At 40.6% G+C, this 25,917-nt stretch overlaps 1 protein-coding gene across 1 annotated transcript; it reads right to left on the reverse strand.

Annotated features, from left to right (window-relative positions):
- Positions 1 to 11,520: 11,520 nt before the first annotated feature.
- On the reverse strand, positions 11,521 to 24,939 carry enc1 (ectodermal-neural cortex 1). The gene is made up of 4 exons (XM_053485757.1): positions 24,657 to 24,939; positions 23,165 to 23,464; positions 21,455 to 22,973; positions 11,521 to 14,696 (listed from the first exon to the last, which is right to left on the reverse strand). Exons 2-3 carry the CDS (start codon positions 23,456 to 23,458, stop codon positions 21,492 to 21,494), a joined length of 1,776 nt encoding a protein of 591 aa, XP_053341732.1. The 5' UTR covers positions 23,459 to 23,464; positions 24,657 to 24,939; the 3' UTR covers positions 11,521 to 14,696; positions 21,455 to 21,491.
- Positions 24,940 to 25,917: the final 978 nt, after the last annotated feature.

A 25,917-nucleotide genomic window follows, 5' to 3' on the forward strand; every position in this document is an offset into this window, starting at 1 on the left:
CGGCTACTTGTTTAATATCTTCCTCCTTCTAATCATCATGTTCGTAACAGCAATAGATCCAGCAGTATTTTGTGATGTCATTTCCTGTGCAAAAAGTAATGCTCCGTGCCACAGTCTGGCCTTTAAAAGGGAAACCAGGCCGGTTTTGAAGTGGTATGTTATCAGACACACATATGCTTAACCTCTTGGTCGCACGTGCACATGCATGTGTGTGTGTGTGTGTGTTCATTTTATGTGTGACACGTGCCTTTTCCTGTTTCTATTCTGTGTGTGGTCTCGAACTGAAAAGTTATTTCTCTCTGTGTCTATGTATGTGTGTGTAAGGGAATGTAAGTGGGTGTGTGCTTATAAATGGATTTCATGAAGATTTTGAACCAGAACACACCAGGAACCAGTACCAGTAAAGTCTGGAATGTAACACACACACACACACACACACACACACACACACACACACACACACACACACACACAGTTACAGATCTGACAGTGGTGGAAATTTACATGTTATGGGCTGTTAAGGGATGGATCATATTTCCCTCTCTCTCTATCTCTCTCTTTCTCTTTCTCACACACACACACACACACACACACTAAGTCGGTCAAGCAGGGTATAAAAACATTAAAATCCTAAACAGCTGTTGAATGTGCTGCCTCTTTTTGCTAATTATAATCTAAGTAGGTTTCCTCTTCCCCACACACACACACACACACACATATACGCCATCTGCTCACATGCTGTTTAATTAAAGAAAAAGCTCATTTAAGTGATGATAGAGGAGGAGGCCCTGCAAGGCTTTTCTGCTGAACCTCAGAGTGTGTTCTGTCTTCTATTATTTTCTAATAAATTCTGTTTACTTACGCTTCGAACTACATCGTCAACCCATACTCGTACATCCCGCTCCATGCAAGCATTGTATACTTAAGCTTGAAGTTGTGCACTACGTGTGTTGAATGTTTTCTGAATCATCAGCCAAAAACAGGAATCAGATGACACGTTGGACACGTTGGAGGACGACTGAAGAATGGAAAAATGTCACCTCGTCTTTTTCCAGTCTTCAACCATCCAGGTTTAATGAGCCACTGTAAGCTCACATCCCTGTCCATGGCGGAGAGGAGTGAAGCTAGATAAGATCTGTGTAGATGTTGTAGCCTGTCCACCTTCATGTTTTCGCATGCTGTGCATTCTCCAGTGCTTTCAGCTCACCACACTTGTAAAGAGTGCTTTTTTCGAGTTAGTGTAGCTTTTTTTGTCAGCTTGAAACAATATGGCAAACAATCAAGTCTGCCAAACAGTCTCTTACTCAAACCAAACCCAACTGGCATCAGCAAGCATGTCACAGTCAAAATCTTGCTCAGTGTTCCTCATTCTGATGTTAGATGTGAATAAACAATTGTTTATATACTAAAAAGGATTGTAGCCTTGTACCTACAGGTTCCGGGTTCGATTACTGGGTGTCCTGGGGGCTTTCTCTCATGGCCAGAATTGGCTTTTTTGGAGAATTAGACCAGACAGCATAGCTAGCATTGGGCCCAGGAGGCATGGGCGAGTCTTGGGTTTGCTTTTATACAAGGGTCAAAAATGATCTGCACTCTGGCTGTAGAATTGATTGTAATTAACTTTAATTAACAAGTCATATACATCATTTTTCAACATAATTTCCTTGCCATTAAATGCCATGCCATATTTATACTCTTTGTCTATCTGTCAACAAGCTTTTGTATGTACTCATTAAGAAATGTTTTAGGCTGAGCTGCGAAATGGTCACAAATGCACCACTGTCTTCACATCTTCATCATAAGTGAATCTTCATCCTCGTAGGCCTGCTTTCAGGGGACCAAACAGGTGAAAGTTCAATGAAGCAAGAACAGCATTTATCTAAAGCATTTAGATACAGCATTTGTTTGCTGATATCCAAGTGCTTCTGTTTAAGCTCCCAGGTACACCCTCAGACTACAAAAAAAATCTTTTTTTTTTTTTGCTCACACCGCAGTTACAAATGAACTGATGTAACACGTTCACACCTTTGAACAAGTTTTCACCCTTATATAAAATTGGTAATGAATGTTATTCAATTGACCTCACAATGATGTTAACGTTATGGCTGATTGTTGTATTGCACAAAAAATTCTCAAGAAATTGCTATAACAATAAGATACAGACTTCACTGTGTTGTACTTTAGGTTTGGATTAGCTTCCCATTGATGTTACAATCCTTAAACCTGCCTGGACCCCCAATAAATCGATATCGCTCCCAGCTTTGGTAATTACTCTTCTGGTTTATTAGAGAGCGAGGTTTTAATGCTAAATCTCCCGGGTTTTGAAAAGGGAAGCTGCTACGCACTTAGGCAAAGCGTTTGCACATTCCTTTTCTTTAATTAAAGGGCAATAAAACAAACAGGGTTTTTTTTTTTTACTTTGTATCTCACAAATGGGTTCCAGATCGTTCGCAGGGTTATACTGTGTGTTACAGGGTGGGGAAGGAAGTCAAAGCTTATGCAAACACACAAACAAATACACCTAAAGCTATCCCCGGCGCCGGGGCTTTTAGCTGTCGTTTTAGTTGCTTTTCATTTATACGGTCATGACTTCTCATTCTCATTGGCATTCTCTTTCTCATGTTCACACCTTTCCTATTCTTGTTGAACCCGAGCGTGTATCTTGTGTCAGTCTCACACTTTACTGTGTGTGTGTGTGTGTGTGTGTGTGTATTGGAAGCAGTAAGGGGTATTGGAATGAATGTGGCAAAGATCAGTGTCAGCACACACACACACACACACATACACACACACACACATACACACACACACACACTTTTTCCACTAAAAAACAGAAGGATGGTGAAATTCCATGCCACTTGACCTCTGTCAAGATGAGACAGTGTGCAGAACGTGAAACGCTGTCAGGAAATGTTTTGATAGTTCACTTCCACTTCCTTGCCATAGGCTGTAGTTTATATCTGGGAAGATAGAGAGCTTAGAAACGCCACAAACACTTAACAGTGGTGTTATATATCTTTAGACAGAGAAGTTTATAAGCATACAAGCCTATGGAGTGAGGTGCCTTCACTTCATACTCAAGTAACAAGCTGTAATTATAACCCTGAATATACATTCACTATACTGTATATGTGTAGACATAAAGCATGACAGTGTAGTAGGCTACTATATATTAACATTAAAATGACAGCCTAAATTGGGACAATTTAATCATTTTCAAAACAAAACTGAACAAAAAGTCCGAAATTAAACACTGGCGACGTTTCAGGCCTGAAGTTTTTTAAACCATGATTTTAACAACTGAAAGCGAAGAGGAAAAGAAAAGAGAGAGAGAGACCCTGTGTGTGGTCTAATTCATGAGCCCCTGGAGACGCACCTCTTTTCTACTACATTCTTCTTTTGTGTTTACATGGCTTAGTTCTCCTCTCCTTCTTTCTCTTATCTTCTAATGTATTACAGGTGTGCTCAATCACAAGCAGACTCTTTAGTAGGCAGTGAGGCCCGTTTCTGCCCATGTGTGTGTATGTGTGAGTGCCATACCAGTGAATTGTGGATGTGTATCTGCTGGATAGTACTTTGCTCCATAAGACATGAGTGTGACTTTTTCAACAGAACTTCATTTATTATTCATGTATCTCCAGTAGGCCTTGGTGGATTTTGAGGAACTGCTTGCAAGAGGAGAGAGGTCACCCTGGATAGAACACCCTTCACACACACACACTCACTCACTTACATCCATACACACATCCACTGATGTCCATAGATTGTCCATTTATATTCCAGTAAACTGGTGACAGAATTACAGATGCCCAAGGCTCAGTTACACCAAAGAGGAACCAAATCCTACAGAAAAGCCAATTCACACCAACTGCCAAATAACACTGACCACAGTAGAAAGATGTCAGAACACACAGTGCATCACAGCTTTCCATAAATGCAGCTCAGCAGGCAAGAATACAAGGTTGTTGGTCCGGCCTCCAAATTCCCCAGATTTTAGTTCGATGAGCATCCCTGGAATGCGGTGGGCAAGCAAGCCCGAGGACCCACCCTAAAACCCACAGCACCTAAAAGATCCTCTGCCAACGTTCCGGTGTACAACACAGCACACATACAGTACAGAGGCCCTGTAGAGTCAATCCCTCAGGGGACAGAGCTCCTCAATTGGCACAAGGGGAACCTAAAACCTAGGTGTGATTTGATGTTAATAGTTTTTAAGTTATGGCACATTGGTGTGTATACTGCCCAGCAGTTCCCAGTTCAAAAGGGTTAAATCATTTGTTCAACTGGATCAAGCGAAAAGAAAAACTAATCAGAGAAGAGACTTTAGTTTGTTAAGGAGCATAAAGCTTGGACTTTGGAGCAATGGAAAAAGGTCATGTGGTCTGATGAATCCAGACTGACCCTATCAGGGTAAGTTACGGCCTTAGAGTGATTAGAGTAACTTGAGATAGAACCAGGGACCCTCGAGATGTGGAACAGCTGTAATTCCTTCTGCACCACAGTGCTGTGCTAGTGGGGCAGATTAACAATAATGATGGCATTGTCGCGAAGTCGAGAGGTCATTACATTTAACTTGTGCTATCGACTTCTATAGTGAATTCTATAGTTGGCGGCACATTTCCCACAGCTTCTGCAGCTCATAATCAATTTTCAGGAAAATTCCTGTATTTCTTAAAAACCTAATGCAAAAATAAATAAATAAATAAATATATACATATACATACAGTATATATTGCTTGGAAAAGGCAGACAATTATCTTTTCTTTCGATATCGCACAACGATTTGCACACCCTAACCCGTCTTGCAAATTCTTTATTTATCTGATGATTTCTCTAACCTTGTGTCACATCCTCCTTTAATCAGTTTATCTAAAGTCATATGTTTCCTTATTTTAGTAAGACATCTTATTGCGCATTTTGTTTCATTATGTCTAGGCCTGTTTTTTTGTTCTATGTTCTGTGGCATCTGGAGGTTGTATGATTTTCGGTGTACGGATTATCCTGGCTTTTTATTTATTTCCTTTTTCTTCATTCATTCATTTATATATAACAAGATCTTGGCAACATTTTCATTAACAATTCTGTCTGTTGCTCCTCTATCACTGATATTCTTAGCAAGGGGCAACATGATTCCTGCCCTACTGGCTGTCTATTAGTGTTTGTTCTATAGCACAATTCACATTTTGACCACGAGATGAAATAATATCTCTATAGCAATAAATACTTGTTGTCTTATAATTGAGCAAAATCTTAAAAAAAAAATATTTACAACACACTGGTTCACACAGTCCTTCAAAATACGTGATAAACATTTCAACAGAGTTTAAAATGCATGGAGCAGTAAATGAAGATTTTATGAAGATTCAATTAAAATTGAACCGCTTATAGAACCGCCCGGTTTTACTCGCCCCTATAGTAGAGCAACCACTTACTGCAACACAAATATCAGATGATAGTAATCATCGTGGGTTGCATTACAAAGCTGCTTGAATGTGATTAAGGTCTGGTAGAGATAAGCTAACCCATCGCTGCCAGCTTAGACAACTCATTAATGCAGAGGGACCTGCTGTGATTAGCTGAGTGTGAATGGGACATCCCTCCATGCGATTGGCTCTGTGACAGTGTGGGAATTCATGAGGACCTTAGGAATCGCACAGAGAGCGTGCCAACCTCAACAGTGCTGCCACACATGTTGCCCAGCAACAGGAGCGTGTGCTATATTGTATTGCTCTAACATATAGGTTGTGTGTCTGTGAAAGAGAGAGAGAAAGAGAGAGAGCGGGAGATTCTCTGTGTGTGTGTGTGTGTGTGTGTGTGTGTGTGTGTGTGTGTAAGAGAGAGAGAGAGAGAGAGAGAGAGTGAAAGAGAGAGAGCGGAAGATTCTGTGTGTGTGTGTGTGTGTGTGTGTGTGTGTAAGAGAGAGAGAGAGAGAGAGAGACAAAGAGAGTGAAAGAGATTCTGTGTGTGTGTGTGTGTGTATGTGTGTGTGCACATATATATGCTGGCTGATTATAATTATCAAGCACCTTTAAAGATAACCAACCAAAAGGCAGTGTTGGTTGAGCCGAACCCAGTTCTTAAATGCATGATCATGTTAAGAGTTGGCAAACAGAGAGGCTTTTTTTCCATTCAAGCTATTTTGAACGACTTAGCACTATTGTGCATTTTTTTCCCCATCTCACTAATCGGCAATTTATTAGGCCTTCCTTTGAAGTGAGAAGTGAATCATTGTCTTCCTGTGAAATGTTTCGCTGCCTTGTGAAACATAATGCGCTGTCTGTAAAGCCGGTAAAACTGGTGTTTCAGAACCTGCCGAAAGGGAGTTGTTTTAACACAGGAATGCAAACTGTCTTGTCCCTGGGAAACTCACTTCCATGTGTGTGTGTGTGTATGTGTGTGTGTATGTGTATGTGTGTGTGTGTGTGTGTGTGTGTCTTTGTGTGTAAAAAAGATGGCATGATATGTATTTCTTGTTGGAGACCAAAAATCTCCACAAGGATAGAAATATCAGACAGTTTTGCATGTGTGGTCCTCTTGAGAAATTAGCCTTTAAACCAAAAGACCCAGATGGTTTCCTTACTTTTGTGGTTAAGGGAACGGTTAAATTTAGATAATATAACACTCTGTTGTAATTATATTAATTTCAGAAATATGTCAGTGCAAGTTCCTCACATAGATAGTAAGATATTAACTTACACATTGTGTGTGTAATCTATATAGAATATATATATAATTCTCCATGGCATAGATTTACATTGAAGATACACATTACTCAAATAATTTCTTCGAGATTTTGGTCTATATCAACATTAAAGCAATACGCAGTTGCTGGAGATTTCTTGGCTGCACATTCATGATGCTGTTCCACCACATCCAAAAGCTGCTGTATTGACCTAAGATCTGATGATCTGGTGACTGTGGAGGACATTTGAGTACAGTGAACTCATTGACATGTTCAAGAAACCAGAGTTAATTTTAGCTTTGGGCGTGGTGTCATGAAGGGATGGATATGGTCAGCAACGATACTCAGGTAGGCTTTGGCATTTAAATGAGGTTCTGTTTAGTACTAACCGGCCCAAAGTGTCCAAGAAAATATCACCCAAACCATTACACCACCATCACCGGTATGAACCGCTGATACAAGGCAGGATGGATTCATGCCTTTTTAAATTTTAACCCTATCATTGGACATGATTTGGAAAGGCATACACCTGTCTATATAAGGTCCCACAGTTGACAGTTCATGTCAGAGCACAAACCAAGCATGAAGTCAAAGGAATTCTCTGCAGACCTCCGAGACAGGATGGTCTCAAGACACAAATCTGGGGAAGGTTACAGAAAAATTTCTGCTGCTTTAAAGGTCCCAATGAGCGCAGTGGAAAAGTGGAAAAAGTTTGAAACCACAGGAAGCTTCCTAGATCCACCAATCAGGTCAATATGGTAGAGTGACCAGACGGAAGCCACTCCTTAGTAAAAGGCACATGGCAGCCCGCCTGGAGTTTGCCAAAAGGAACCGGAAGGACTCTTAGACCATGAGAAACAAAATTCTCAGGTCTGAAGAGACTCTCTGACCACTCTACAATATAGGCCTGGGGCCGGTTTCTCGATAACACACACTATTCGCGAGCTAAGAAGACTCTTAAGATATATCTTACGTAAAGTGATAACTTTTCTAAGTGTATTTCTCGAACTGTCCCTTAGGAGTCTTCTTAAGTCGCTGCCTCTTATGTCCGACGTTACAAGGCGCTGTCTACAGTGAAGGTCCTGAATTAGCTGACATCAGGAATCGATTTTTGACTCCTTTTGCATGACAGCGTTAAGTAAGACGTCTCTTTCCATGCAAATTAAACATTGCACTAAATTTTCCCAATAGAGTTTATTTCGACATAGGTTAACTTACTAATAGCATGCCATAATAGACAAATATATAAATTAAATCACCAAACTGTCGCTAATACTTTCTGTAACCTGTAGTGGCGGTAAAACGAACCAGATATACAGTACAATCATAGTTGATTGGCAAACAGCTGAAAACACTCTTCACCAGCTTCAGAAACAGTGTAAAGCATAGCGCACTTATGGAATGAATGACAGAGTACAGGTTCAATACCCCTACTACCCCTATCTCACCTATGCGGTTTGACTCACGGTGAGATGCGGAGTTAGGCACCGTGAGTTGCCGTGATTTCCCGCCGACATTCCGCTGGCGTTCAGCGAAGTTCTGTAAGGACTGCAAGCTTCCGTGAGGACCGGCAAAAAATTAAACGGTAAATATTTCACGCGGAAAGATGGAAACGTACTAGAAGTGGCAAAAACTCGCGTGAATCATGATAAACCCTACTTATAGCCACCCAGCAAAACCGCGTAGGTGAGATGGGGTATACAGTATCTCATCTACATGGTTTCGCGCGGTGGCCGTAAGTACGGTTCATCATGATTCAGAGCGAGTTTTAGTGCTGTGGTTATGTTTCCATTTTACCACGCAAAAAAATTAAACATGTTTAAAATGCGGAAGCTCGCGGTCCTTGCAGATCTTCGCTGAACGTCGGCCGGGCACTCGAGGCAGCTCACAATGCCTCATACCTCTATCTCACCTGTGCGGGTTAACTCAATTGCCCACTGGCGTTCTGCTAACGTTCTGCAAGGTTTACAAGCTTCTGTGAGGGCCGCCAAAAAATAAACGTTTAATTTTTCACGCGAAAAGATAGAAACGTATTTACAGCGCAAAAACTCGCAGTGAATCATGATGAACCCTAATTACGGCCACTGCGCGAAACCGCGTAGGTTTCGTATTAAGCATTATTTCGTATTAAGCATTACAATCATTTAAAAAAATAAATAGATGCGGGGTTTGAAGTTTATTTTCTCATTTAACTAAATCAAATTTCATAAAATAAAATGTGTCAAAAGAAAAGCCCATCAAGTTATGGATAATGGCTTATGATCAATGAAACATATTTTAAACAAAAAGCAGCAAGCAGCTGGACATTGGGACGTAGAGCAACGTACGGCGCGTTGGCCTGGCAAGTGCAGGTCTGAGCAGGTCAATAAGCTCCATAATCTGTTGCCTTGGAAGGCAAAACCTTCTTTTTTTAAAAAAAATAGCGACCTCAGGGAAAATATGTAAAGGGCTGAAGTTTTGTCTGAAGGCAAAATTGACATGAACCACACGGCTCCGCAGACAGCGCCATCTTCAGTTTAGCACAACAACACACTGTACTGTACACACTGTACTGTACACACTGTACTGTATCGCTGCCAAATTGTTTGCCACCTGTTCAATATTAAAAGTGATCGCCAATTTTAATGCATTAGTTACATTATACAATAAATTAATTAAAAGTAACTCTTTTAGTTCTGATATCAAATAAAATACAATTCTTAAACAGGCTTACAGTATATTCCATCATTAATATGACTTTGATAACGTGACATAATGTGCTTCCATACACCGCTGATTTATAAAGACCTGCTGCTCAGTGGCGGCAATAACGTCTGGAGCTGAAACTACGCTAAGAATGAGTTGTGACTTAGCTAAGAGATACTTAGCGTAAGAACGTTTCGGGAAATGCGCCATAATGTTAAGAGAGAGGTTAAGGTACAACTTAAGAACTACTTAGCGATAAGAAGCTTTCGAGAAACCTGACCCTGATTGGTGGATTGCTGCAGAAATGGTTCTCCTTCTGGAAGGTTCTCCTCTCTCCACAGAGGACCTATGGAGCTCTGACAGTGACTAAGGCCCTTCTCCCCCGATCGCTGTTTAGATGGCCGGCCAGCTCTAGGAAGAGTCCTGGTGGTTTCGAACTTCTTCCACTAACGGATGATGGAGGCCACTGTGCTTCAAAGCAGCAGAAATTCTTCTGTAACCTTCCCCAGATTTGAGCCTTGAGACAATCCTGTCACGGCGGTTCACAGACAATTCATTTGACTTCATGCATGTCAACTGTCAACTGTGGGACCTTAGACTGGAGTGTGCCTTTCCAAATCATGTCCAATCAACTGAATTTACCACAGCTGGACTCGAATTAAGCTGCAGAAACATCTCAAGGATGATCAGGGGAAACAGGATACACCTGAGCTCAGTTTTGAGCTTCATGGCAAACGCTGTAAATACTTATGAACATGTTCTTTCTTAATTATTTTTTTTTATAAATTTGCAAAAATCTCAAGTAAACTTTTCCAGCTGCACTGTAACTTGGGCGTAATGAGATGTTATTTGAGTTTTTGTTGCTTTTTAGCTAAAACCAGCCTAGCTATTCTTCTCTGACTTCAGGTATCAACAAGGCATTTTCTCAAGGAAATTTTCTCTTTTTTCAGACCATTCTCTAGTGTCAGCCAGCCATCCATCAATCTAAGAGACCGTGGAGGCCATTGTATTTATTCCCATATTGTACAACCATGGTAGAAACTCCAGTCAACATTCCCACACATATTCACACACAACGGGCATCATCTGCATGTCTTCAGATTGTGGGAGGAAACCAGAGAACCAGGAGGAAACCCACCAAGCACAGGGAGTTCCTGCAAACTCCATGCACACAGGCCCGATGTGGGACTCGAACCCAGGACCTGGAGGTGCAAGGAGACACCGGTATTCATGAGGCCACATTACTGCGGGTGTCCCATCTAAAAACTCTTTTAAAAACTCTGTTTTCTTTGGCGTTTAAACCAACATGAGATGGTGTTTGGATTAGTGAGGTGTGTGATGTGATTTTATTTATTCTTTTTAAATATTATTATTTTTATTATTATTATTATGTCAAGCACTTTGGAACATTCTTGTTGTTAAAGTGCTACACAAATAAAGTTGAGTAACCACTAAGCCACTGTGCCGCCATAAGATCAGCAGTTTCGAAAATACTCAGACCAGATGCTTGGTTTGAACATCAGCTGATCATCTTAACTATATCTACATGCATAAATGCATTGAGTTGCTGCCACGTGATCATTCCTTTAGATGTGCATTTAGGTGTTTTTGTTTGTAGAATTTTTCAATTCAAATGTGTCCTGCATCACATTTAGGCAGTTTAAGCTGTTTTGTTGCATCACGATATTTAAGCATTTTTTATTCTTATCATATCAAGAATGAACTAGACAAAGTTTATCCTGATTAATTTGTGGGAAAAGAGAGGAAATAAATAACTGATTGACCAAAAAGCAGTAAGTGACTAAGAAAGAGGGATAATGAAGGGATTGAGTGAAGGAGGTCTTTTTAAGTGCTCCTGTTCCAAATCAGCTCCCACAGTTTGGAGATAAAGGGACCAGTTGCCATGGCAACACAAGTATAAAAGGGAAAGTATCTGATGGGCTTTGCAGGGGTGGTTCATCCTGTGCCACACACATGCACATAACACACAAACACAGGCACATTATTACAGTATCCCATAAGCAAAACCCCCAAGTTTCCACACCTGAATACGTGCAGATGAAAAGAAAGAATTTCTACAACACTGTGTTTCCTCTGGAATAGTACACTCCAAAACATCAAACACACATTGAATAAGACGGACACTCTTTTAACAATCAAGAGGAAAAAACTCTTATGTTTTATTTCACCATAAATTTCACATTGTGAAAAAAATCACTTGTACAAAATAACGTTAACCGCCGTGGTTGTGACAGAGCGACAACAGAATAACAAAACATACTAGAACGTACAGAATAGAACAATACAGCCCAACATTGACAGTGTTGACAGACAAAGGCAGACAATGATTAAGAGTTTTATGCCACGTGCAAGCCTGCGACTCGGCTCTTGATCTTCGAGTCGGGGAAAACAGGGTCAGTGGGAGAGAAAGAGGGAGGGGGGGAGTGAGGACAAACAAAACACTTGACAGCTACCAGTTCAAACGCTGTGTGTAGTTGTGGAACGGGAGGAGGGGAATTGTTGACCATTGCCTGGGAAACGCTACTTGAGACGAGGCAAGGACGGGCTATCTGATTAGCTGGAGGTTTGCGTGTGCAGTGTGCCGGAAAAAAACAGAGAGGGCTTTCTGTTTAAGCATAGATCTGAAAGCTTTAAAGGCAGCAGGATAAAGCAGCACTACACTGAAAAAAGGTGGAAAGGAAGACGCTCGGGGAAGGAATGTGAGGCTCGACCTCTTTCTTTCCAATCTCGTCATGCGTTCTATACGAAACTGAAGTCAAACCTATCCCTCCCGAGATCTTCTATAAAGCAGGCATTTCGCGTGATAAATAAAGCATACAGAACTGCTAACTTCAATGTATAAATGCATAAGCTTATTCGTACCCTCTTCACACTTCACAAATTGTAAATTGTGCTCACAATTATGTCTGACTTGTTATTCTACAGCTTCTTTCCATTGCTTTATTCTGTGATACTTAAGTACAAACACAGCGTGTGACCTTTGGAATGTAGCATCATCATCATCATCATCATCATCACCACCGCCTTAATAATAAACACAGTTTAATATTAGTCACTGAATGTAGCCACAAAATAAAACCCTTCATAACACGTAGGACTGGTAAATACAGTAAACCCTGAGGAAAAGTAAATTCATAGTCCAATGCCACTCTTTTGTTTTACAGATGTTGGTAGGAAAGACATTTAACAGCAGTCTAAGGATTGTTTCAATGTCTCCTACAACGCTTAGTTAAGACTTTGAATAGGAAAAAAAAGAGCAAACGTCTATCTCGAGGGTGTTAATAATAATTAACACCTGTCACTGTGCTCAGGGACATCTGTGACAGGTCCAGTTGTTTTATGCGCCGCAGCTGCTGATGTCAGATTTCTCGCTGCATGCCATGGTGTCTTTATCGGTCATATCAAATTAGACTGACACCAAGTTCTACTATCACTGACACTGACAAAGCATTATTAGCAAGTGGCCACGCTTCGATACTGTGCAGTCAACCTAGGCCAAGGTTTCAACCAAACACAGCAGTTGAATGGTGCATTATTAGTATTATTGCAGCTTTTTTATTGTTTTGCATTCAGAGTCATTTTGCGTCTTCAGTAAATGTTTCTTCATTTATATGTTTTGGTGTAACTGCATACTGTAAGCATAGGAATTCCTGAATTTTAAACACCATTACATTTGATCCTAAAGTCCCTGGGCCACAACTAGAACTTTTTTCTCTCTCTTTTGCAATAGGTCACAGTATGCATTCTTAACCCCCAGCCCTTCCCCCAAGGGTTCCCAAACCAACTGCTCCATTGTATTCTGGGTAATCTGATCTTACAATGTCATTCCTCCCTTTCTTATCCGGGTGATGACCTCAGACCTCAAGCCTGCCTGCTTTCAGGTCAGTCCAACCAGAGGTCCAGGATTCTCTGACCCTTACAAATTCGGCTGCGCCACTACGAAGTAGACGTGTGCAAAAGAGCAGTTTGTATGTAACACAAAGCAGTACGGGCCATGCGTAGCACAAAACACTTGCGAAATCTGTACAGCTCGATATGTAAGCAAGCATCTTTTTTATCAATAAATACAAAACTAAACATACACAGTTCAAATTAATAATAAAAAAAAAAAAACCACACACAACTGTAAAATAAAGCTTATAAATTAAGACTATGAATAGACACTGCTCTCTTTTCAGTTCAGGTTGTTCGTTGTTGTTGCCATGGAGACATTACCTCTCCAGCAGACAGAACGACTCTCACCTTACTCTCTCTTTCTATCGTTCTGACTTTCACATTTATATTGAGGCTGTACGTGCGAGAACAGAACCACTCAGCACAAAGTTACGCAGGCTAACTTTACACCAATGAGTTCTCTTGTCTAGTCATTAGGAGGTGTTGACAAAATGACAGTGTCCCTGTCGAGAAAAAGACAGTTGCTTTCTAAAATGCTCATCATCCATCCAAGTCTCAGTGGACATGCTCGAAGTTTTTTTTTTGGTGTTTTTTTTTTTTTTACTTTTTGGAAGAAGAATGAATAATATAGTACGATCAAACATGCTGGGACATGCTGGTTTTTTTCACGTACACACATACACGAACACATCTGGTGTGTGGTTCTTGTCTGGATGCCTTCTCACAGCAAGTTTTCACACCAGGTTGAGGAGGTCTGACACGAGAGACAGACAAAATGTCTCTGTTTCATGTCTGCGAATAATTTTTAAAAATATGCCTTCATAGGATAAATAAGCAGTTCTCCTTCTCTGCCATACAATTCTGAAGTGTAAATGCACAACATGATAGCAGGAGAGCACAGTGAAATATTTGAAAAATATATATTAAGAAGGCATCTTCATGCTTTCATTCAGAAATCGCTCTTCCGTCTATTGTGCCCTGCCTCTCTCCTGTTCAGTCCCACTGGTATAAGTTCTTCTTGCAAGAAAGATGCACAGAAAAGTAATTAAGCTTACACTCTATTTTCATCCCAGAACAAAATAGTGGGTACACGCCGGCACATAGATATGACAAGAAAACATGCCAGGCGCTAATTAGCTGTGTTCAGATTAGCAGTAGGTTCATTTGGTTGTCATGGCAAACAATGTCGCAAGACTCAAAAATAAAATGTCAAGGAAACGTTTCAGGAAAGATTCCCCTAACATAAAGACTTTAAAGCACACAATAAAAAAAAAAAACACCAGTGAAAGCTGCACTGCTGGATATCTTCAATATTAACGTTGAGCTTTTGATGGTAGAAGAAGTCTTTTGATGGAATTGCACAGAAAGCAGGAAATCGTCACAGCTGGAATCCAGTACCTCACACACAGGATGTCTGTAAAGAAAGCAGACGACATGTAAGATTTTCAATCATTTCATTTTAAAGTTGCTTTTCCTATTAAGGCATGAAATCCCACTGTCACAGAACGGCCTACAATTCTGCTAAATTGACTAAATTCCACTAAATGGGATGAAACAACAAAGAGCAGACGTTGTCCCGAAAAAACACTTCAATTGCAGAAACGCTGCTGGAAAAAAAACAGCAATAACAGTTCTCAAAGATAAAGTCCAGATGCTCTCTCCCAACCCTGGCCATTTGTTTCCCTATCTTCCCAGTCGAGAAAAAGAAAAAAACTGTTGGAGAAGGACAGATCATTTGAACACACCTGTTTAAACGACATGCAAGGGAAACCTGAACCCTAAAAAACAACCATTTGACCTTCGGAGAGCCTGAAAAATTCTATTCCTCTTTACACTATACACGGAGTAGAAGACTTTCAGCATGCGCATAACCTTGCGCGCTGTATACGAACTAAGATGGTGTTGTCCATTATCGCTTGTTGCTCATAACAGTTGCATAGAAGCAATAGATTTTGCTGTAATAAAGCTAGCAGGTTTTGTAGCAACACGAACACAATCATGTAGTCGGCCATTAATGTTGTTGCTGTTACGTGTGACGCAGCTGACACGTGAGGACATCATCGTTTTACAAAATATACGGATTGGCCGTACACACGAAGACGCAAGGGTGTCGTTTTCAGATTTATCCACTTTGGGACCCAGTTTCAAAAAATAGCAGTTTCAGTCTCCTAAAACGCCGGATCCGTGTGGACAAAACGAGAAAAAAAGTGAACGTATACAGCGAAACGCGTCTCCGTGTGGACAGGCCCCAAGTCACTTAGATGATCATAAAATACTCCCGAATGTATTTTCAAACAAAATTTATATTAGTTTCATGGAATTAGGGCCCTAGAAGCTAATGCTCTTGCTTGGATACATTAAGGTAGGAAGTTTTCTCAGTACATCAGAGCCATGATCAGACTCCCTGCTTTACATCTCAAATGCTGGCCTTCCAGGAACTCCTATAACAGCCCAAACATGTCGAAATCACTTGAATAAAACATGCTTTTGTAAATTATAGCGTGTACAGATGTGTCTCTTCCTCAACTTGGTGACAAGTTTACTGATTTACAAGGATCCCCTTGCTGAATGATCACAGGAACGACTGCAGTGGGCTCCGAACATTCTCAGATCTCATTATAAACGGAGATGCGATCTCTTTCGAAAATGTTTGCACCATTCAAATGTTTTACTGTGGTTAAGGGTCTCATTACTGTACTGTGCCCGAAGTCTTCTGGAAATGTCAATCTGTTTTACGCCTTCATTCACGACTTTGACTTACATTTAGGCATTTGGCAGACGCTCTTATCCAGAGCGACTTACAAAAAGTGCTTTAATGTTTACATAATTGGATACATACTTACACTGGGTTAACTAGGTTAATAACTAAGTGACTTGAACTCCCCTGGTATATTCAGCTCGGAAATGTACAATTGGAATCAGTACTAGATGGTTAACTATGTTGCTAGAGCCTTATATTATTTAACCTGATCTAGCTAACTAACAAATCAAGCCAGCTACTGAAATACCATAATTTAGCCTGATGTTGATTTCTGCATAGCTCTAAACAAGATTGTCACTCTTTTTTTCTAAAATAATTTATTATTATTGGATGAGAAGTAATTTTCATCATGACTGTTTTTTTTACTCCACTGAGAAAGGGGAAATTAAAGGTTCTAACAGGAGTCTGTCAGCCATCAAGTCCAACTTTGTTTTGAGAACTGCAAAGACAATTGCAATGAAAACATCTATCAAGCGAGTACTAAATTACAGTCAGTGATTGCATTTTTTACCCCCTAAACTAACTTCTTGTTGATTATTGTTGATCTGTCATTCCTGTTGATTTTATGTGGATTAGATCCTAGTTTGCAGAACTTCTCCTTTAGACCAGCATCAGACTTACAGTTCTCATTTTACTGCCTTACTGGAAGACATTGTTATGGATCATTTCCCTGTTTCATATCCTTTTTGAAAGATTATATCCTCCATATAAAACCAATTTTCATTTTTTGAAAGAAGCCAGATTTGAGACCATGAGGATAAATAAATGGTACAGAGACTGTGGAACTGTAATGAGAGAAAGAACCCAAGGTGTGGACAGAAGATTTCCAATTCCCTTAAACATTTTATGACCATTTCAAATGCTTCTCCTTAGGTGGTTAACATCATAACATACAGCAGAGATAATCAGACTGTATATTATATGGCATAGCACCACTTTTTTTTTTAGCATTAACCATATAAATATCCTATTAAGTTCACTACATTTGAGATCATATTTTACTGTCTAAAATCATCATTTACACACAGCACAAATCTCAAAGAACAGTTATCACAGGATAAAAGTAAGGTTTGCTAGCATTAGGTTTAGCAATTAGGCTCTTGCTCTTGTGTTTATTCCAATTGCCAGTATGTTTCCTCCTCAAGCCACTGATGAAGAAATCCAAACTTTAATGTAGCTTTTTCTCCAGCAGTCACCTTCGCAACCCTGCAAACTGCTTATGTGTTAGTTTGCTGTCACTGTGAGTTGAATCATGGTGATTTTACGTCAGTGTTTGATGTCACACTTTCTTGCTGATGCAGCAACATGCAGTGTTCGAATGACTCTAAAACAGTTTCATGGTGAAACTTAGAGATTAGTTTCCGGATTAGGGACCTTGATCAGCACAACCATTATCTTTCCATTACCATAAAAGTTTTTAGTATTTTAAAAAGAAAAAATAAGAATAAAAAAAAAGCAAAAATACAACTAACTAGGTAACCATCAATCTACATACCCTCTTCATCATCCAACTATGGGTATATACTGAGCTTTCCCAGGGATTGAATTTAAAACAATGCATTCCTTTAAGCACGAGTCCTGCTTTAAGACAGCATGGGGTGGTCAGTGAAACAGGGCTGGGACTAATGATGCCCTTTCTTCCCCTCTGCCCTCTGGTGCATGCCTTGCAAATGTCTGCTTGTCTGTTTTTATCTATACATAGGCAATTTAAAGGCAGAAATATGAAGTATTTTCAATTTTACATGCCTTAAAGGAATCAGCATGACAATAAGCTGCATATTATTAGCTAAAACCTGTCAACGCTCAACATTCAGCGTGTGGGAACATGTTAGCTAGCTGCAGGAGTTAGACTAGCTAGCCAGATCACTTTATGGTTTGTACTATACAAGATCTTAAGAGGTCACATCAATGTTTGTGAAGGTTTTTTTTAAATATGTCTAAATGCTGTTTCAGCCTTGCTCAAGATAATGTGAAACCACTCTCTTTGATAAACAACTATATTTATAGACCACAATATTTACCTATAAACATGAGCTAGCATGCTAACTAACAATCCTAGCAAGCTACTGAAACCACAACAGCATTTGGCCCAGTTAACAGCCAGCTGACGTTACTTTTCTTTAAGTACAGTCCCCAAAATACAAACGTTCCGAGGGTTAACTCGTAAGTCCAACTAACATTGTCTAGGCACTAGGATACTAAAATACTCGTACAAACATACAAATAATTTTGTTACACAGTACAAAATGATTCATATGTAGTAGAGTTACTGTTTTGTTAATAATCGACAAGATGTTTATGTTAGCATAGAGCATTTGTTTTTTTAACCTACATGAACTGAGAAAAAGGGACAATGGAGACAGCTGACTGGTTCATGAACTCATCTTCACTGCATGGGGTATCTTCTCCTGCACATATGCTGTGAAAACGGTACAGTTTTGCTCACTGTTTACAGGTTAATCTCTGAAGAAATCGGAAGATACGGAGAAGATGTACAATGACGGCTGTGTGTGTGCTTTGTGTGGGTGTGCGAAATTAAGCAGTACGCACTGCTGTTCTTGCAGCAGGAAATGAAGGACGCCTGTAGCCATCTATCCCGTGTGAGTTAGGGGGGGAAAAGCACAGGAAACGGCAAAGGAGAGGCTTTGTTTACTCTTCCTTTTCTAGTCCTCCCCCTCTCAACTCATCCTCCTTTCCTCCCACTCTTTTGGCCTGTGGTGAACCGGTTCATTGTTGAGGGGTTGGGGGGCAGCTGCTAAGAACACTTCATGGCGATTGAAATGCATAGGAATGTCCCAATGAAGCAATGAAAGGACCTCCACTTTGAAACTAACTGCCCTGTCGAGGTGGGCGGCATTCCAGTTACAGAAACACACTAACAGACTGGGTCACCGACTAATGATGAATCGAATGCTCAGCATCTGGGGGTCAGGAATGAAATAAACAAACTTGGAGGTCTCACGCCTTCTTCCGCATCCTTTTTTTACTTACTCCTACTCCTGTTTTCCTGTTATCTAGCCAGTGTGTAGGGTTATTAAGAGTTTGTTTGGTCTACTGGACTGCAACTCCCTAGACAACCAAATTGACAGCAGCATATGATTCGCCATCTTTGTTACAGCCAGTTGAGCCACGCGAGAAGAATGCGAATGTAGAGACACAATACGGATTTTTAAAAGGTGAGGTTGTTGTGTAATAAAGGTTTAAGTGCTAGATTAATTAAAGTCTTATGCTTTTATCTGCCTTTCACTGAGCCCAATAAAAGAGATCAAAGGGAAAAACACGGAAGAGATTTGAGACTGAAATCCTTGTGTTTTTACTGCAGTTTGGCAAAATAGTTCTTAATAATTAAATCTCAGTGTGAGTCAAAATCCCATTTATGTATAATTACGATTTAAGGTTTTAAGATTTATTGATAATGATGATTCTTGAAAAAAGAGAGACTGCAAAACTGTTAGCGAGCTTCTATTAGCAAGCTTGTATTGAGGTTTAGAAATTCCATCTTCTGCATTATTATTGGCTAGTAACCTGAAAGATGAAGGCGAGACTTCATTTGTTGTTTAAATGACTCATAAGTATATGAGTCAGTTGGGCTTTTATGGTCTAACAATAAAACGACTATTGTTTTATCATCGACATACATTTCACAATCATTATTTTCTTCTTTGTAAATTATTTATTTCACATCCCTTTAGGGACTTCAATTAATTGAAAACCATGAGACTTTTGTGAGTTTCAGTTACAGTCCATATGCTCCCTAGAACAACATGCTTGCTCTGAATTTTTAAAAGTAAATGAATTGTCTCATTTTGCTTTCCTTGCCAACCTTTTTCTTCTTTTCCTTTTTTACTCCTCCTGCAGAAGAACCTGGTAACCATTTTTAATCTAAGTGCTAAGTCCTGGTTGTAGATCATATTATTAGTTATATATTAGTAATTATGTAGTCATTGATTTTATGCAGCCCTACACTGTAGAACAATGAGATGTCACAATACCTTTACACAACCCCAAAACGCTTTCCTTAGTTTGGAAGTTTTAATACTTCCCTCTTGTCATGTTGCCTTTGTTTAATAAGCAATGGCCATTCATTCAGAGCCGCTCTCATTGTCTCCACAAGTTCTTTTTTTCTGAACTACTTTAGCCACTGCATTACACCTCCTTCTAGCTCACTCTACATTAGCATTTTGAGATTCAGTATGCATCCATTTCCTTGTTGTCTTTACCCTTCCTTCCGTTTTTATTCTGAACAACACTTCCCTCCTCTCTCCACTCTCAGACAAATTTGTCCCTTAGGGACAATAAAAGTCTTCTATTCTGTTTCAATTACCCTTGGTGCTACGCCCCATGCTGCAAACTCATAATTCATCAAGTCATCACACACACAGATCTTACTCAAAGTCAGCTGAATAAATTGCTTATCACATAAGTCAATAGCCAAAGCTGAATTTAACCTATAGGAATGAAAATGCATGTTGGAAAACTGCATCCTTTTTCCATGTTCTCATAATATATGCATTCAAGAAGTAAATTCAACCATACAATATTGTCGTTTGTGTTTTCTTAAATCATATATGCACACTCCTAACATCTTACTGACCCATGGACACTAACTATAGTGTGTAGCATCATCTAAAGAAAGAACCACAGTAAATTATAGCTATACTAGATATGTAGTTAAACTATCATCTCCTTAAACAGAAAGATGCTTGGATTTTGTTTAATGCTATACTTGTAATTTGCCATGAACAACATTGTGTGCGTAAATAAAAAATGGTGTACTGTAAATGTAGAAAAATGTTTTTTAATCACATAAAAAACAAACCACATCAAAGTGTAGACCAGTAAAGATACTGATTGACAGATGTGCAAAAATAATGTGACAGCTGGCTGATATCCAGAGCAAGAGGCCTCTTTGGGGAATCTAATTACTCTATCAATACTAAATTGGTTCCAATTTAATTAGGATCTTTGTCTCTATGTATAGAAAAGGGTGTAGACTTTCCTTACAAACCTGAAAATGGTCATTGCTACCTCAAGTTACAATTTAAAATAACTATGGAAAAGACAGATAGATAGATAAATAGATATTGTAAGTAATGGTATTTTAAAATGATAAAAAACTGATAAAAAACACTGTTTTATTCCCTATTAGGAGCAACCTATGTCTATTTCTTATTCATCAATTCCGATAGTAGATGGTCTGCTTAAACCTTTATGTGTGAATGAAGGGTTCAAGGTTCTCTTTACATGTACAAAAGGACTTAATGGAATAAGCTGCAAAATGCCTATGATATTAAGCCCTAGCTCTAAATCTATTAAAATTCATTGATATACCTTTGATATAGAATTCCTTTCTTTTGCTGCTTGTATCTTTACAGAGATAACGTCACTAACATTTATATTAACAAACTTACCTGGAAAGATGAAGATAGGTCAGGGGATGTGCAGCCGTCAGGCTGGGAGATGTTTCCAGGTGCTAACAAAGGCAGTGGGGATCAAGGAATAGGGTACAGTGGTTATGCTGTTCCAGGCATCCAGTGTGGGATCATAGCAGTCTAGCGTTTTGCAGCGCTGTGTTCCAAAATAGCCGCCGACTACGTACAGTTTGTTCCCGGAGGCTACAGCCTGGCAACTCATTCGTTTAGCTGTAACATCACCTACTTTAGTCCACTGGTAGGTCTCGCTGCTGAATTTGTAGGCAGAGCAAGCTGAGAACTCAGTGTCACCACCCATGACAAAAATCTGGTTCCCCAAAACAGCAGCTGCTGTGTAACGCCACGGCTGTGGGCAAGATGCTGGGACAGTCCATTGGTTTTCAACTGGGTCATAACACTGGACCTTTGGTAGCTTGTCATGGGTTACACTTGTTCCTCCAAAGGCAAATAACTTAAGCTTTACGCTGACTACTGCTGCATTGCTAACGCCTTCACGTAGCGGTGCAACCATGCTCCACTTGTTGGCAACTGGGTCAAACTGCTCCACCTGCTTCAACGAGACAGATGGAGAGGCTGGAGGAGAACCCGTTGCAGCCGTATGACCTCCAACTACATACAGGCAGTGGCGCAGTTCAGCTGAACCATGTCCAAATCTAGCTATTATCATGGGAGCTGCCTTTGACCACTCTTCATGCAGGGTATCGTACACCCAAACGTCCTTGGACACACCGTTCTCTGAGCCCCGACCACCTGTCACATAGACTTTGCAGCCAATAGCACAAGCACTAAACTCCTTTCTTGGACTGGGGATATCTGCCTTTGGGATGATTTCTTTGGCCTTCTGGTCCACTAAATACAGCTTGTCGCACATAAAGGTGGGACCACCTAGCAGGAAAAGGGCATGGCTTGTCTTGCGGGGCCTGGCACAAGGACTGTTAACCACACCGTCATTCTGCAGTATACGGAGCTTGCAGCGGATTGCTTCATCCACCAGCTCTTTGCTTTTGGCTTGTGAGTTAATGAGCTCCTCTGTGGAGACATTCTCCATGAGGAAGATGGCTGGCAAAAGGGCTAGCCGTACAGTGCGCAAAAGCTCTGGTAAGTGGCAATGTCGCCGTTCCAAATCATAGTTCACCCAGTTAAGGGCAGATTCGTAGACCAAACGCTCATCCTCGGTCTCCAGCTCTTCATGCGAGAGCAACTGGACTATCATGTCTTTGGGCAGTTGCAGGAATTCCTCTGTCTTGCAGATGGCTGGGAAATTACTAAGACACATGCTCCACGAAAGCTGGGACAGCTGGGTGCAGTGGTGGGCATCGGACAAAAGTAGCATGCCAAGGCAGTTGGATGGGTGAAGGTTCTTCTCCAGGAACTCAGCACAAGCATCACGGATGTCCTGGAACTCTAACATATCACCTGCTTCCAACAGAGACTCAGCATTCTCTTCATTGATGACTACTCGGGATGAGTAAGCGTAATCCAAAAGCAGTTCTAACACCTGGTTCAAACAGAGCAACACAATGTTAAACTGATCGGAAAAAAAGCTATTTACAATTCTAATAGAAATTCTACATACAATAAAGACATTTGCTATAGGTCTAAAAGTTTAATAAGTTTTGCATAAGCTCTTAACTGTTCACTAACTGACTGTGATTCAATAATAACGAAACACTGAAAAGTTTGCAGTACCTCTGGATGTATGGAGTCTCGGAAGTCCACCTCTTTGGCTTGGCTTTCTCTTAACCCGCCACTGAACATTGCCTCGAAATACCGACTGCAAGCAGCCAGCACAGCACGATGGCACGGGAAGGAGCGGCTGCCTGCGTGCAGCAGGACGTCTGTGAAGAGCCTCTGCTTCCGCAAGACATTCAGGTGCATTAAAACACTGTCGGCATACGAGGACTTGTGAAAAAGGTAGATGTTCATGGAGCCGGTGCTGGCTCGGGACTTGCGGTTCTCATGGACGCAGACAGACATTTTCATTGAATCCTATAAGACGGTAACAACAGCTGCAGTCAGAACACACAAGTTCTTACAGAAACGTTCATTCATTAACAACTGAGCAAGGAAGTGTTTGTCTAGGTATAAAAACACCTGAACAGGGATCAGAGTAAACAAACTAAACAAAGGCAAATTATCCGATAAGCGTGATTTGTATTGTAGCACAGTCTAGGTTTGTACTGTGAATTAGTCTACTCACTAAAAGAATTGGTCACATATGGTTAAATGAAATGATCAGCAAAATCAGATTAGGAAAAGATTTGAACTTGAATGTGATGTCATTTTGCAAACACAAACACTGGATAACACATTTTCTGTCTCTGATGTCTGGGCCCCTGGAATGTGAGCCTGTTTAATCATTGCCAGGTGTTCAGAGGCAGAAGGAAAGGCAATAAGCGAAAAGAGGAGGACAACATTTTTTAAACGTAAACACCGCAGCACAGAGTATCGGGGGATGAGGCATCGGGTGCAAAGTGTGTCAGTGTCACCGGCTGCCATCTGGTTGCACATATAATGTGCGTTCAAATTCAATCTGTCGTCATTTCTATGTAACCGATATGGACCCCTCGGCCCCTGACGGCTGTCATCATCCCTCTGGGGTGGATGTAATTGTGTTTTAGACAGTGCTGTACACTGCGTAATGCAGTTCGTAACCGCTTTACCTTAGTGGCACACAACTTAAGTTGCTCCATGCCACCTGATGCTGACTGAATAATGCATTTAAACGCGTTGAGGGATGAAGCTGCAAAGGAGCATGGTGTTGGCTTGAGATGTTTCCCAGCACTAGTGCTATAACCTAGTTAAATAAGAGGATGTAATAGAGTAGTAGCATATGTGTGTGTTTGTGTATGTGACAATATGTAATCAGATTTTGATCAGGTCTGTGTTGCTTACAAACTTTAATACATAGAATTAAAGCATAACAGTTGTCTAGCTTCCATTTCTATACTGAACACTACATACTATACATTATGGTTAGAATATTTTTTTCAACTATGTATCAATTTGTTTTCCTCGTTTATGCTTTAACCATGTTTCTATTCGAATTGAGTCTCAATAAATAAAATACCCGTCGAACGACATGCATAGAACAGAACAGACTTTCAGTACATCGCCTAATCAAAAGGAGTGAAAACAAATTATAGCAAACACACACAACCAATAATAAATAAACGTGTACCTCTTTGTGACAAAGCAGGAGTTCAATTCTGTCCGTGTTGATCCTCGAGCATGCCAAACCGCACACAGCCACAACGCGGTCGATGTTTAATCCTCGCGCGCCAGTGTTCGGTCCAGCGCGTGCGATATTTAATGATTAGGTTTCTCATTAAAGTCTACAGTTAGAGATACAGCTCGCGTTCTAGCCTCGCGCGTACACCGTGTGCCGAGCTCGCGCTGCTGCTGAACACGCTCTACTGTCTCTAGGCGCGTGCAAGTGTGTCTAGTTCTCGGCACAAGGGGAGTGTTTTAATCGAAACAGAAAGGCGGGGCGCGTGCTGTGTGTGTGTGTGAGAGAGAGAGAGAGAGTGTGTGCGTGTGTGTGTGTGTGTGTGAGAGAGAGAGAGAGAGAGTGTGTGTGTGTGTGTGTGTGTGTGTGAGAGAGAGAGAGAGAGAGAGAGAGTGTGTGTGTGTGTGTGTGTGTGAGAGAGAGAGAGAGTGTGTGTGTGTGTGTGTGTGAGAGAGAGTGTGTGTGTGTGTGTGTGTGAGAGAGAGAGAGAGAGAGAGAGAGAGAGTGTGTGTGTGTGTGTGTGTGTGTGTGAGAGAGAGAGAGAGAGAGAGAGAGTGTGTGTGTGTGTGTGTGTGTGAGAGAGAGAGAGAGTGTGTGTGTGTGTGTGTGTGAGAGAGAGTGTGTGTGTGTGTGTGTGTGAGAGAGAGAGAGAGAGTGTGTGTGTGAGAGAGAGAGAGAGAGAGTGTGTGTGTGTGTGAGAGAGAGAGAGAGAGTGTGTGTGTGTGTGTGAGAGAGAGAGAGAGAGAGTGTGTGTGTGTGAGAGAAAGAGAGAGAGAGAGTGTGTGTGTGTGAGAGAGAGAGAGAGAGAGAGAGAGTGTGTGTGTGTGTGAGAGAGAGAGAGAGAGTGTGTGTAAAAGAGAGAGAGAGAGAGAGTGTGTGTGTGTGTGAGAGAGAGAGAGTGTGTGTTAACGAATGTCACTTTATCTTTGACTGCGGAACTAAATGTCTGTACACTTTTTTTGTTACTCTTTTTATACTATCACGTTACTTGCATTTTTCTTTTCTTTTTTTATTATTATTTTTAACTATGTACTCCTGTTATTTTCTTGTGACATATTTCTAAACTTTGGCAATATGAATGTAAATATTTGTCATGCCAATAAAGCATCTTTGAATCTTGAACCATGAGTGTGTGTGTGTGTGTGTGTGTGTGTGTGTGTGTGTGTGTGTGTGAGAGAGAGAGAGAGAGAGAGAGAGAGAGACTGTGAGATTC

The sequence above is a fragment of the Clarias gariepinus genome, chromosome 24, assembly GCF_024256425.1.
Source record: "Clarias gariepinus isolate MV-2021 ecotype Netherlands chromosome 24, CGAR_prim_01v2, whole genome shotgun sequence".
NCBI lineage: Eukaryota > Metazoa > Chordata > Actinopteri > Siluriformes > Clariidae > Clarias > Clarias gariepinus.

What these genes read in the sequence shown, in the direction of transcription:
- enc1 (XM_053485757.1), bottom strand. Translation starts at nt 23,458, where the DNA reads ATGAAAATGTCTGTCTGCGTCCATGAGAACCGCAAGTCCCGAGCCAGC. An exon ending in GAGACTCCATACATCCAGAG is followed by an intron (nt 22,974 to 23,164) that starts GTACTGCAAACT and finishes TGTTTGAACCAG; the next exon opens with GTGTTAGAACTGCTTTTGGA.